At 35.4% G+C, this 15,041-nt stretch overlaps 2 protein-coding genes across 3 annotated transcripts in view; both read left to right on the top strand.

Annotated features, from left to right (window-relative positions):
• The first annotated feature begins 175 nt into the window (after positions 1-175).
• Positions 176-15,026, top strand: LOC135695355 (COMM domain-containing protein 9). 2 transcript variants are annotated; one of them, XM_065214426.2, is made up of 9 exons: positions 176-307; positions 2,145-2,208; positions 2,730-2,794; positions 3,880-3,964; positions 4,379-4,433; positions 7,209-7,243; positions 7,771-7,868; positions 14,409-14,444; positions 14,912-15,026. In XM_065214426.2, exons 1-8 carry the CDS (start codon positions 221-223, stop codon positions 14,433-14,435), a joined length of 516 nt encoding a protein of 171 aa, XP_065070498.1. In that variant the 5' UTR covers positions 176-220; the 3' UTR covers positions 14,436-14,444; positions 14,912-15,026. The 2 variants fall into 2 exon arrangements, with proteins under 2 accessions (XP_065070498.1, XP_065070497.2); XM_065214425.2 differs by lacking the exons at positions 14,409-14,444; positions 14,912-15,026 and adding an exon at positions 9,843-10,218 and having other exon boundaries at positions 177-307.
• LOC135695354 (uncharacterized) overlaps positions 14,918-15,041 on the top strand; it is a 44,206-nt gene continuing 44,082 nt past the window's right edge. Inside the window, exon 1 of the mRNA XM_065214423.2 lies at positions 14,918-15,026. Within this exon, the coding sequence (XP_065070495.1) occupies positions 14,949-15,026 (78 nt within the window). The 5' untranslated portion in view covers positions 14,918-14,948. The remainder of the gene's footprint in view (positions 15,027-15,041) is intronic.

The following is a 15,041-nucleotide window of genomic DNA, read 5'->3' as shown; positions in this document are numbered from 1 at the left end:
GGAATTATCCAAAATTATTTTAACTTTTTTATCTATTTTAAAGCTCACCTTGACTTCCAGCATCTTTTCCGTGAGACTGCTTTATTAGCATTTTAGATTGTAGAGGGAGGGGGATACAAGAAGGGGGTCAGTATATCCGAGATGTGCCTCGTTATGTTGTGGGTTATTGTTCTTGATATAGCCTCGTTTTTCAGTTTCACTTCCTTGGTCGGAAAAGAAGATGGCGCCCAGCCAGGATGGAAGTGACGGTAACGTTTCAGAAAAGTCTATAAAATGCAACTTCGAACAACTGAATTTCCTCTTAAAGGTACGTAACATACTGATAAACAATCAAATTACTTTTATAAGAAAGAAAAGGTACAACTGCCGCTGGAAACATCTTCAGCTATGAAATTTTAATTTTATCGTGAGCAATCTTATTTTATGATCTTATAACCAAAATTGTACCTATTCAAAACTCTGATGATGAAGCTACCGCGGCAAGGGTAAATTAAAGAAAAAGATACATTTCTGAGTGTTTTTTTTTAATTGTATGCAGTTATTTTTCTGAACATACCAGAAATTTTCTAAATCATTACTGTCCCCAACCCAACAAGTCCAACAATTATTTTTGAGTACTGTGAGCAGTTATATCTTTAAAGCTAGCAAATTTGAGGATTATTATTCTGGTGCCAGTACCTAAAATAAAGTCTGCATTGAATTGAATAGGGCATATGATGTAGACACTGACAAAGATTCCGCCCATGTGAAATTTTTCCTTGGTCATATATTACAAAGGCAAGCTGAAAGAAGCAAATGGTGAAGATTTTACATCAAATTAAGCTTGCTGTTATTAGCAAATAAATTCAGGAAGAACGCCTTGAGACAAAGAAAATCCCAGTGAAAATAGGTTTAATATTGGCAGACCTGCCAACTCTCACGGTTTTGCTGTGTGTTTCACGGTTTTGGCCTCAATCTCACGTTCACACGAATTTTTGTTCATTTCACTCGGTTTTTTCAAAAACTTATTTTCAATTTACCAATGCATCGATTTTCTAAATGTTTAGATTTTATTCAGCTTTTCCCCTGCAAATTTTATGCATGATTTTATGTACAATTTCCCTCTTCTATGTTATCGTTCTTGAATCACATCGAAGCGCTGCTGACATGGCTGGTTGGCTTAGAATAACTCCCTCGGCCCCATGTCCCGCTTCTAGTTCCTATGTTTGCATGCAAACCAGAACCACTGATTCCAAGAATCAGTGGTTCCCTGTTATAAATGGCAACCAGAAGAAGAAGTTTTGAAGAGTGCGAAAAAAGCAACTTTGAACTATAACAGAAAATGTGTGTGAAAACTGTTTAAGTTATAGTATACAGGATACAGTTTTACAGTAACAGCAATGAGTGTATGGGTAAATCTTGCTATTTTTGGTGAAAAAGTTCATGACGCAAAATCTTCAGGTTTTTAGCAAAATCTCCAGGTTTTAATAAAGAAAAATTTCGAATATCCAGGTTTTTAAGCTTGGGAGGTTTGAAGGTCTGTATTGGTGTGTAAGTTCATGGGTATAGCTAGTGGGGGGGGGGGGGGGGGTGTAACAACCCCCAATACTTCATGAATTTGTCAGTAAATCTTCAGTTTGTCTACAAAATCCTTAGTTTGTTGCTAAAATCATCTATCAGTAGGTGATAAAACATCTAAATTCTTCTCCATCAATGCCTCCATCTATAGATTTTCTATTGTTGACCCTCCGACCCCCTAGTCTGGAAGGTCAAGTGATGCCACTGTGTATATTACCAAAAAGGGTTTAGTAACAAAACAAAAATGCCACTACTAGATTGTCAGTTATTTATTCAGATACTAAATCATCTTATATGATCTACTCAGCTTCCCTTCACTTTCAAGTTCTATAGAAGCCACAGACACCTTAGAACCTGGTTTTACATCTTAGTAAATGTAATGTTTTGCTTTTCTTTAAAAGTTTATTAAGCATTCCAATAAGCTTTTGTTATCTTTGCACTTAGCAAGATATGCAAGGCAAGAATATTTAATTTTTTTTATATTCTTAATGCTAAACGCAAAAACTTCTGAAAATATGAATTTATGATTAAGTAATGTCAGTACTTGAAAGCTTTTAGTTATACCATTTGTTATCTTTGCTCTTTAGGCACCATCAAAAGAATTTGTGAAGAAATTGCTCCAAGACTGCTTTGCTCACATTAATTCAACCAGTAAGTTGTTTTATACAAAGTCTCTGAAGATTTTGTTAACTTCTTTGAAAAATTTTGGCTGCTTTTTTCAGTCCTTTATTTAAAAAGTCTCAAAATTCCAAAATTGTAATGATATATAAATTAATATAGTGCCACAGTTTCATATCTTTTACATAGTACAAGGTATACTAGATGCATGTCGCACAATGTAATGAGCAATTTAACTTGAATTTTTAATAAAATTGTTGGAAAAAAGAATAAATTGTATTGGTGGAGTTTCAAGCATAACCTGTTATCAAGTGATATGCTTTATATCTCAAAGTTCAATGTTCAAAGTAAGTCTGTGAGCATCTCATAAATGTTATTAGACTTTTTGTTGTCATTTAGCAATATGTAGAGCTATTTACTCAAAGTAGTCTGAATATCACTGAACCTCCCACATTTTGTTTGTTATTGCATCCAGATCAATTAATTTTTCCAAGGAGCATTGATATCAACATTGTGATTATATGGAGTTGATTTTGCTTTCTTCTTGTTTGTAGTTCCTAAAGGTTTTAGTGAGAAGGTTGCAAGTGATCTTGATGTTCCTGAAGAAGATGCGATAATGGTAAGCATCTTTTACTAGATATTCTAGATTAAGGAAACAGAGAGAAGCTTGTTTTCTGTATTTCAGTAATTTTATATCAATTAAGCTTATTCTCATATAAAATTATTTTAGTTAATCCAAATCGAATTGTGAAGTTCTAATGTGATGTTGCTCATAAACATATAAGCAGTGATCTGCATTAGCTTGTTGAATGACCATTCAATGTTTTTGCCCAACTATGTTTGCTCAAAGCAAGGGTTCAAATGTACAGAGCTTGAAATTTTGCCATATAAGAAGGCCTTGCCATAGAACGTTTAGCAGAGGATCAGTAAACAGCTTTACTTGTCTTCTCCAGGTATGGTGTTTGAAGGTAAATAAAAATAGAAACAAAGGAAAATTGATTTCAAGGAGAGCAATTTTCTTTTTAAAGCAATTTAGAAGGGCAATCTGTAGCTCCCCTATGATGTTTGAGGAGAGCTTGGAGGGGAGAAGAGTATTGGCTCTCCTCACATGGTCAGGCCTGATTCAATGTTTTTTCCCACTTGCGTTTGCTCAAAGCAAGGTTTCAAATGTAGAGAGCTTGAATTTTTGCCTCTATACAAGCTGGAAACAGCAGCACTAATACTCATAAAAAAACAAAAAAACAGTTGTGGTTGATCAGTATTATCGGTGATTGATGAAGATTTTTCATGACTTATTGAAAACAAGAAATATTTCTATATTAAATGTGTTTACCAGATGAAGAATAAGTGTCAAAATTTGGAAATTCATGATGCTTTACTGATATTTATTTAGCTGTTGGCAGTCAAAGATTGCCTTTAGCTGTTAGAAGAATAAAGTATTTTGTTGCATGTTGTATTTTTTTTGTAAATTTCTTTTTCCTGTCATGTTAAACTCAATTTTTCAATGGACTGAAATTTATTTCTGTTTTCTTTTAAAATTAATTCTTAATCTACAATTATGTATTCTGCTGAACTTGATGTTTTAGAATCTTGGACCACTTTGCAAAATCATCAGGAAAGGCATGTTGTGTTTATCATTTGTAATGTCTATTGTAGAGCTAATTGTTTTGTCTTTTTGTAACTGATAGTTTCATTTATTTAAAGCTCATTGGATCAGTCTCTGAATTGATAAAGATGGCCGTATTTGAAGGAGCAGCTGGCGCAACAGAGGTTTTTTCACTGTTTCCAGGTTTCATATTTTACAATATTTAGTAATTTTAGCATTTCTTGCATGTGATCATAATCAATATGCAAGTGATTATAATCAATTTATAGTTTTGAAATTATAATCAGCTGGTTTCAAAATCAAATAAGGATGATGCTTAAACATGATAAGCAAAAGAGAATATGGCACTCTTTGCACGGCAGTAGGTTTGAATTTTCACTGAAATTGCATCTTTTTTTATAGAATTGCATTTGTGACAGAGATCTTTCTATGTAAACTCCTCTCATTACTTTTGTCTTGACCAGACCCCCAAAAGTCATTGCAGAATGGTTTTTTAGAATTCATTATGATAAAATTCGTACAAATTATTCGAAAAATTGTTGTATTTGTATCATCTGTATCATAGTACCATTCCTTTTCTCCTCTTCTGTCTTTTAGATGACTTCCACAAAAACTTGAGGGAACTTCTATCAAAGATAATTGCTGACTGCATGTAAGTCAAACTTTCTTAATTTCTATTTGCAACAACTATATACCTTTCTATGAAGGTCTACAAAAGTTAAAGATTGCTTCACTTAAAGTGAATAATTTGTTCAAACTAGGCTATTTGAACGATGTTATTCTTTGGTGAAATTCCACATGAGAAATTTAATGCCAATGGCTTTGGGAGTTGTTGCTCTGGAGGCTTTTTCTGCCACTACTGTAGCCTGAACCATGAACTTCTCGCCTTTGTCTTTTATTCTGGTAGACATTGCTTCCAAAAAGTATATTTTTTATCTGGAACGAAAAATTTAAACTCAATCCTGCTTATTTGATTAAATCTCGATCACCAGCTTTCGATCGAAAAGACAAAATGCTTCATTTCTGCCAATCAGCTTTTAGTTGAGATCACATCAGCAGTTCGATCGATGATTTCGCCACATGTAAATCTGTTTTTATGATGTGATTTTTGTGATTTAAAGCCATATTCAAGCTCTTATACTTATCGCATTTAAACTGTTATTGTGTGGTGAAGTATGTTCGACAAAATTGGGTAATTCTGTGCTAAAGCCTTCGAATAATGTTTTTTCACATTTAATTTGTTTCGCATAAATTCAAAAAACCTAAACATGACTTTTCTATCCTTTTAGTTTTTTTGGGGGGGGGGGGGGGCATTCATTACCAAAATCTCCAGGGCGGGGCGCAGCCCGTGCACAATTAAATCTACGCATAATCGCCAGCTCTGTATTTTTACGCAAAAATACCAGCTCCACCTTTGACTAAGATAGGAAATATTGAGTGATTCACATGTTTTTATCTTCAAAAATCGAAAAAACTTTAATGTTTTCGCCGTTTTGGTGTGACATCAAAAGTTTTGAGATTAAGTTCTTTTGTCGATGAAATTGTTACACTAATACGATGTACGATATACAATCATTCTCCAATTATTTCGCAACTTCCAGAGTTATCCTTCAAAAACATGCTGCACTGCACGTCAAAAAACATCGATTTTAGCCCACCCTAATTGATTTTAACTGAGAAATATTTGAAAAGTCGTTCTTTCGTGGTTATTTGAAAACATTTTGCAGGTGTTTCGTTGCTAGCTTTTATCTTTGATTTTTCTAACAACAGCGAATGTATTGGTTTTTCTACCAATGTCACTTCCTTTTAGCAAATTGGTTGGGGTTGATTTGCATTGCTTACTGTGCTTTTGTGTAAACCAATTTTCTTTAAGGACATCAGTCAAATTTTCAGGGTTATGCAACTTTAGGCTGCAGCTGAGGCTAGATTGTATTGTGAACCCTTGAAAAGCTTTATTGCCTCACCAGGTGTTTTTTTAAAAGATAGCCTTTAGCGATTTTCTTTCTGTATATTGATGTATATTTTTAAAGTTTAATGCAATAATTAAAAGCGACTCAATATTAACTGTAACCTGAGAGAGGGCATTTGCTCTGGAACAAGAGTATGATAGCCAGTTCTGTTCGCCATCTTCCTGCTTGTTGCAATCAGGTACCAATCGGTTGCCGTTTGGTGCCCTGACCCTCGAAATCACGGCTCCGATCCTCATTTTAACTCAATCTAACTTTCTCCTACCCTAGAATTATAGTCCTGAAACCTTAAAGCATTGCGACACATGTTTAGTTACTTCGCCTTATTCCAGTATGTAAGGGTTAGTCTTGTAGGCGCTCCATATTTAACAGAAGTTCCTGTTTGTGAGGATACTTGCCCTAGGCCTTTAAGGTGATAAGTAGTTGTCTATTCATAGTCTCCAGGCCCCATCTTGTCTTACAACGTAATTGCTCAAATCAAGCAACAACTGTTTTCTTTCTTCATAAGACTTTTCGAAGAAACTTTACTTATCTTTGCTATCCGCAATATTTCTGGTATTACTAAAATATCGAGTATACTGGGAAATAGTGCAGTATTTCCCGAATCACTGGCATTATTCTATAAATAGAAAGAAGGAAAAAAATTTTTGTTACAAAATTTGAAAATTGCTTTACAAATACTTTTTTCTCAAAAACCCTTCAGAGTTTATCATGTTAGAACATAAATCTAAAGCTTTAAGCTAGGAGAGCAATCAGAATCGCCAACACATGACCGTTGAGGCTCCCTGATCAGTGCCGCATGCCTATTGAAAGTATTACCAAATCTTTTGCTTGTGATTTACCTATGTTACAGCCTGAAATGGTGGTGCAACAGTCTGCAGCGTATTTGGATGACCTTTCATGGAACAAGAGTTATGGGGGCTGACCAATTAAATGTGTAGACGTAGAGGCCTACTCAAGGTTGTTAACGGATCACTCGTCATTAATTGTTACCATGCTTTACTAACCTCTAGGCCATGCTTTACTATACTGTCCCCATGCTATTCCTTTTCCGAGCACTATTCTTTTCCCTTACCCGCCCCCCTGAACAATATTGACAACTCAGGCAAATATCATACAAGTCACACAAGAGCATACTTTCTAATCTCACGGGTCGTTTTTTGAAAACCAACATTGTTTCCAGGGGGAGAAGAGATAGCTAAATTTGTTCTTGAAAATTAATGTCCCAACATTTTTGGCAGGGATAGTACCTTGCTATACTTGTAGCAAAGCTCTTCTGATACCAACACGCGCATCATGTTTGAATATCAATTTTCTAATAGTGTCATAGGTATACGAAATAAACATTAATATGCATCAATAAGAAATACGTCAATTGCTTTTTATGCTAAATTCTATTCATCTTTCCTTATGCAGCCTTGAGTTTCCCTGTTGCACCAATATTTGATTGTTAATCCTAGGCCTAATTGGAGATCAGATACCATCAATCAACAAGGTATGGAATACTCTATGCAATATAGTTCTTCAGTATCTTATTTTTTTCCATGAAAATTGTTTTACCTACAGATATAGCCCCATTTTGTGTGTATTCTAGCACCCTCTACCACAATATTGTTTTATGTCATACACATCAGGCATTTTCTAGAAATGATGAGTAACTGTAAGTTTAAGGTGAACTTGTAGAGCGTTGATAACAGCGATGTAAGTCAATCAAAGATCATTTTTAATTGCTGTCTGCAGGTTTCCAGGTTTGAGCTACAATACCTCAAACTCTGTATTGTTTATTTATTAACAATTTTGTGCCTCTAAACAAATTTGAATTGAAATATTTTTAAATGAAATATTTAATCTCTTTTCTCCCTCAAACACAAGCAATATGCCTCTTGAATATACCTCTTGAACAAGAGACTTTGACCCTGAATTGACCATATGCATTGTTTAAATATGAACCAAGATCAGTCTGATTTACTCTATTCTTTGGGCTTTAAAGCTGTCAATGATGATTTTTTGTTGAATCTTTAGTTTCTCTTCCCCGGCTGGTTGACTTCGATTGGCGCATTGATGTCAAAACTGGTTCATCGGGGAGGCCGGCAGCTCCATCCTGCCTGCTTCAGCTCAAGGTAAGGTTCACTCTTTTTGCATTTAGCATTTTAGAAATTAAAGCATCTATCATTTAGCTAAGGGTGTGTTTAAAACACAGCGTTCTCCGGTATGATATCAGTAAAAGCAGGTAGATAGCGGAACCTCAATTAACGAAACCTCTCTACAACGGACACCTCTCAACAACGGACACCTCTTAAGAACGGACACCTCTTAAGAACGGACGCCTCTATACAACATACACCTTTAGCAACGGACACCTCTATTCAACGGACACATTTCAACAACGGGCATATGTTTTTGTTCCGAATGGTCAAAATGCTTTTAAAGGAATCTCTATACAGCGGACACCTCTCTACAACGGACACCTCTATACAACGGATACGGACACCTCTATACAACGGGCAATAACACTGATCTAAATGATGTCCATTGTATAGAGGTCCCGTTGTAAAGTCGATTGCTAAAAGATAATGCAAAATCTGACGGTACACAGGTAGTATTAGCATGGGCTGATACTACCTGTGTACCCTCATGGTAGTATCAGCCCATGGGCAATTAGCATGGGCTGATAACTGCACTAAGTGTGAAACTCGGTGTCGCAAATAAGAACCATTCAGCTCTATGCTTAATTGCGTGTACAGCTTTGCCTATATGACATCGAGCACTTTATAAAAGGCCGATTAACAGTGAGTGTCATTTCTCCCATACCATACCATATATACTTCTGTTTGTGTTGCATTTAGACGTTCGTGTCACTAGCTGTGGCTAGGATTGTACAGGGTATAGAAACATCAACTTTAAGTTAAGCTTATTGATAAACAACGAGAATAAACAACAACAAACACGCATAAAATGGGTAATGGCTTATATTTCGCCCCGGCATACGGAGCTTCATCAGAGCAAAAATAATTAAGATTAAGAATAAGCTTAGTGATAACTAGCAAAGCATCAAGCTCCATATTAGCACCAGGATATGACAAGTCATTCGCCAGGTTGCCGTTATATCATGGCTAGAGTTCAGCATAAATTATCTAGAATTCTGCAAATAAAATGTTATTTTCTGCAGTCTGTTTGCTGTTGTTTAGTTAAAGCTGCTTTTTACAGACTCTCTGACTCCTGGGGCTGAGGGAGTTTGTATGCTCCCCTCTTTTTGGCATAACAAACACAATTTTGGCAAAATCTTCTGTTGTGAATCATTCATTTGCTTTTGGCTTCCTCACTTTCCAACTTGCACCGGAGTTCTTGAATATGTCTACTACTAGATTTTTCTATGCCCCGTGTATCAAAGCGAAGCGCCAATGTTGCTGTGTGCATTTTGTCAGACGGTTTGGATTAATGTTCAATTTTTGATACTTTTATGCAGATCCAATCGCTTTCCTGCTTCAGTGCTCCAATACTATCTATTTTTATTCAAAGATCCCCCCTCCACTTTTCGGGTAACAGTTTTCCAGTCTGCGTGTTGCTACACATCTACAGGCCGTATCTAAAACGTCGCGGCACCGCTCCCCTGGTTTTTTATTTACCATAGTAAAGTTTAATTCACAGAGTTAAAACACCCTCAAAGCCAATGTTTAAAGCGCTCAACGTTATCAAAACCACTACTTGCCATTAATAACTAGATAGTATTTTCCTTGATAAACCTTCAAAAACTTTCGTTAACTTTCGGCGATAAAAATTTGATGCCACTACTAAAGTGCTGTTGGGCTTTCATATAATTTGAAGTAACACTGTCAAGGCTCACTATTTTGACTTATTGATTGACATGTAAAAGTAGGATATAAGATTCCAAAATAATCATTCAATTTAGTCTTGAATTGAGACTCTATAGATTGTTGTTGAGAATTTTTCCAGCTTAGCCCCTCGGCTACTGTAAGCCGCCATTTTGGCCTACTGTTTCCTTTATTTTACAACATAACTGGGTTATCAAAGTCAACTTTTTTTACCCATCGCTTAACACGTACATTAATAATTCTATATGTGCTTTTGTATAGGTTGACAGTTCTTCGTTGTCGGACGGTGTGACAAGAGAAAGTGGTAGAACTGTGAACGTGGAGCTAACGAAGGAAACTTTAGAGACTATGTTAGATGGACTAGGGAAAATTAGGCTTCAGCTCAATTCTGTTGTCTCTAGATAAATTGATTTGCGTTAGATAAATTGATTAGTTTATGGGTGTACTTCTGCCATTTTATGACTCACCCCATTATGATAGAGGGCAGATCAGTTAAGTATTTTATAAATTACATAAGTAAATTTATCTTGTTAAGCTAAATTTCGAATGTTCTTAACTACGAATATAATTTCATGTCATTTTTTTTAAATTTGATTTATACCTTTCATAAATTTTAATCTTCTTTGCGAAGGTGGCAGTCTATAATATCTGTTTGCTTAATTATCTTATGTTGTTTTATTTTGCACTCTAAGATGGCTGACACAACTTCCCTTGAAGTTTCTACATTCTTTCTAAAATATCCTCAGCCTTGGGGATTTGTTTTAATATACCATCAAGATGACAGATATTTCAACCTTAACTTGTCACAGAACTACTGTTTCAGTCAGTTTTTCTTTCTAGAGCTTTTGTAGGCTGTTGTTCGAAATCGTCCATCTGCTTGAAGCTTTTCCATACTTTCTTATCCACATGAAAACATTTCTAAATTCTTTGACCTGTTGATTTCTGACTGATTTTGAAATCCTAGTTTTGACAGCTTAATAATTTCAGCTGCCTTCTCAAAGATAAGTGCCTCTTAAACACAGCCTCGGTTTTATTGTTGATCGATTAAACTCCACTTCAATTTAATTTAGCCACTCCCTTGAATAAGTACTGATAAGAGTGAAGGACCCTCACGAGTCGTTGCTACGTAATGGGATGATGCTGAACGTCTCTATGTTTGGGTTTTAGAATCCTCTGTTTTCAGATTATAGAATTGAGTTAGCATAAGTGTTCTTGTGATTTTCTGTTTCTTATAAACAAGCTTCTCATTGCGTGTGATCAGCTTTGGGTTGTTGATAATGGATAATTTGCCAGTCCAGGCAGTCATGGGGACATTCTAGGTGTATTTGTAAATGGATGACCAATGAAACTGATAATTAACTGATATATTCTTGTTAGACCGTCACCAAATTGATGTCATCAGCACAGTCGTCATTGAAATCATAATAATCATAATTACAAAGTTGCATTAAACCTTGTCCTTCCTACTTTTGGGACAATATAAAATTGCTGAATAAACAGCCTAGCAAAAGCCCGTACCAGGCAAAAACACGTATCAAGGGAATTCCTTGTGTCATTTTTCTGATTTAGCAGAGAATTAGAGCTCTTATCAAATCTTCAAATCTAAGTTTTCCTGACATACGTCACAATCTCTTCATAGATTTTCTTTCAGGCCTGATTTTCATTGATTAATTTATCATCATAACCTCAACATTATCATGCCGTTGAAGTTGAATTGATTATTAATGGCTCTAGGTATTTATTTGTGATTAATTTTCCACACTTGAAAGAACAAGAACACAAATTTTTTTTGCCAATGAATCCTTCCTCATGTTGGCAAAAACCTTCCTATAAATCAGATTTGTAGGCTTTTAGGGCTTTTGCGTCTCTGTATAATTACACTGACTGTCAAAATAGCTAAATCGCTAAATCGTTAGATTTTATGCCGCGTTTGAAAGCAACTTCTGGCCAACACAGAAAACCTTTGTTTACAAGAAATTTCCAGTGAGATAATACTTTACTGGTATCTTATAAAACTAAGCTTTAAATGGAATCTTGACAGTGTCGAGCTGGTACCAAATCAATTTTGCGTGCCTTGATTTATCAGAAATAATTGAGTAATAGCGTTCTGTATCCTTCTTAATCAGGATTAAGATAACAGGTACCAGCAAGTGCCATATTTTTCGTGAGATTTTTTTCGGGTAACAAGGAACCTCAAACAAAACCGGTATTGTTGTAGTCTCTTTCGTCCACTGGTTGCTGGTGCTACATCTTTTTAAGGCTTTCGGTTGACAGCACCCGCTACTTTGGAATTTTATTACCTGTAGATTATGGAAAGTTCTTTGATGAGAAAATAAACCCCGTTATGAGTCACGATATAATTCGGACAAATTGATTAGATCATGTCTTAAGTAAACTTTTTTTCCCCGTCATATATACGGCCATGGCTAACGGAGGGATGCAATTTTTGGATGAGAGTACGTTTATAAAACCGAGAGAGTTATAAGTTTTTTTCTATGGTTTCAAAGTATCTTTTACATACCAACTCTCGTGAGTTCCTAGAGGTCTTTACATCTTAGTAAAAGTATGACTTAAATAACAAAACCACTTCTTTACGAAGCATTTTTTGTTTGAGGGGTAACAGGCCATTGGCAATGTTTCTTTAAAACTCTCATTTATTCAAAGGTTTATAAAATTTCAAATTCGTTTTATAAAAGTTTTCAGTCTATCAGGCTAGTAACGGAAATTGAGATTTGTTTTAATAAAAACTTCCTCTGTCTGACAAAATTGTACTGTTGCAAGTAGCTTGCAAATTTAGTTCCAAGATGTTTGATCATCTTCGGTCTCTCTCATGTGTCTTGTCTAGTTCCATTACTGTCTGTGATAAATATAGATTTCTCAGTGTTCAAGTTTTGGAAGTTCTGATTTCGCCACAAGACACGGTCTATAACAAATTGCTCGCTTGTTCTTCTTGGGAATACGAAGCTATTGCAGGTTTCATATACTGCAAAAGTTGCTTCAGTTATTGACTTGTGCAGGCAAGCAAAATGGTCCTGATTCCTGACATTATAATACTTGAAAAAGCTAGCATTTTGTACATTTCCTTGCAAAAAATATCTTTCCAGAAACTTCCCCAGGAAGTTCATATGGAACAATGATATCGACTTTCTTATGGGTAGAAAGCCTTTTCATTCCGGGTCCCACGCAATTGTTTTAGAAGTAACATAAAACTAGCAAAATATCCTCCTGAAATTACAAAAGGTTAGAAGTGGCAATGAAATTCTTTTTTTTCCGATTTCGTCATCTTTCTGCTTTATTTTTCAAATACTTCATATTATACGTGTAGGGCAAGGTGGTTGTTAGAAGCACTCCGAGTTTCAAGCTTGATGCGAATATTTTTTATTTTTAATGTCTCATGCAATTCTATTCTTAAATATCTGGCGTTCCCCTGTCCGGAATAATAAAAGACAACAATTTTGTCCAAAACTTTGGATCTAGAATTAAAGGCAGATTTACAAACAAGGCCAGAACAACGCCACATCTACCAAGTATTTCAATATTATGAGGAGTTCTTTCTTGAACCATTTTTCAGGAGTTCTTTCTTGAACCAGGAGTTCTTTCTGCAGTTGGCAGTTGAACGTAATTCTTTTTCAGGGGCCTAAAGTAAGAAAATTTGGTTAGGAATTACTGAAAAAGTATCTAGCTTAAAATCATGGGGCCTCGGCCTCCTTCTGTATATTGAAGGGGTGAAAAGGGGTTGGTGATTAGTTAAACCATATGAAACGATATAGTGTATCCTGCTAAGTATTTTATTTATTGTATATTTTGCACTCAGGAATAAAATATATCATCTAAATAGGAAAAATAAATCCATTCGTAGCTGGATGTTTTTTGTTAGATACCCTATCAAACCAAAGTTTTGATATTCAGTGACCCAAACCCCCCCCCCCCCCCCCTTAATGTGTGAATAGCGATTTTCCGGAGCCCATCTCTTCTCCCCATTTCGGCTTTTCAAAACTCATAGACATGAGTCTCATCCTAACTAACAACCCACGTCTCAGCCAACTGTTCTTCAACCACTCTTATCTTCTGGAGCCTTTGACCGATATAAAAATTATCTAAACGTATTATTCATTCGCGTGTTAGAATATTTAAAAGATAATTGCCACGGGCACCTCGAATTGAATGCTCATTTGTATTAATATGCAAACGAGGTTGCAACTATCTTAAGGCAGAGTCGATTTTAAAAGATCTGCGCTGTGATTTTTTATGCAGTGATTTAACAAGACCGTACTGCAGCAAATACGGTGCTGCCCTTTTAATTTGACGGACCAAATTAGAATTTACGGCGGTTGTTCAAATAAAACCACACAGTGCAGGTACACGGGCTGATGTGACAGAAGACAGGGGGATGTTGCAAATGATCATAAGCCATTTCAGCCTATATGTTAAGTATGCTAGTGAAATAGCTTTCATATGTGACGGGTGGCAAAAAGTGGACTTTTGTTCCCCCTGTGCCAGGCATAATTTGCCCAAGAAGAGCTAGCACGCACGAGGTACAGCATTTCAGGCAGTGCGTAAGTAAATCGTCTGTGTTCTGGCATGCACCGTATGAGTACACATGAAAGTTTATCGTATACTGTCTAATTGGCATTAATTTGTTTAAGTCTAGGCTAGCTATTCATTAGATCTGGGAACGAAGCAGATAATATTAACGTGTTCAAGGCGTGCTAGTCTTCTAATGTCAATAACACAATGTCTTTTATTTGCTGCAATTCGTTATAAAAGACTCTGTTGTTGGATATTTCTCATATTTGGATATTCTTGACAAAGATTCCTTTTTTCTAGAAATTGGTCTTGGAAAAACCAAATTGAAAAAGCAACGTAAGTTTTACAGTTTTTATCAAAGTTTTTGTTAGAATCTTTAAAATTCTAAAGGATGATAACATTCATAGAGTACATGTGATTTTATCCAAAATTTTTGATTAATTTTTATTTTTTATATTTGATAGTAATACAACACGACACAACTAGATAGCATTATCGGAAGGTTTTACCATGTGCTTAAGATATCCTAAAATCCCAGGAGCGTGTATGCAACCAACACAAATTGTTGCATCATTCTTACATTCGCGATATCGCGCATTCGCGATAATGTGTTGTATTTTAATGAAAGAATATTAAGAAATATTTGAAAAAATTAATTTTGTTACAAATTCTTTATTGACTTTCGTTGAAAGTTCGTTAATATAAGATGTTTCTGCCTTTTCATAAAGAGTAATACTTTTTGAAAAATTCTTAGTGCATTATTTTCTAGTTATGAGGTTTCAGCGTTTTTTTGTTTATTCTAGGTGACCTTTACCTGTTAAGTACTTCTTTGGCCTTACGATGATATTCTCGAAGATGAATCATAGATTTGAACCCAAACAAATGCAGAGGCTCAGACACTTTTCATACTTGGATCAGGTATGGCCCTTATTT

Source organism: Rhopilema esculentum, chromosome 2, assembly GCF_057945365.1.
Source record: "Rhopilema esculentum isolate cy_ngs chromosome 2, ASM5794536v1, whole genome shotgun sequence".
Classification (NCBI taxonomy): Eukaryota; Metazoa; Cnidaria; class Scyphozoa; order Rhizostomeae; family Rhizostomatidae; genus Rhopilema; species Rhopilema esculentum.
This window is presented reverse-complemented; position numbering and strand designations above follow the sequence as displayed.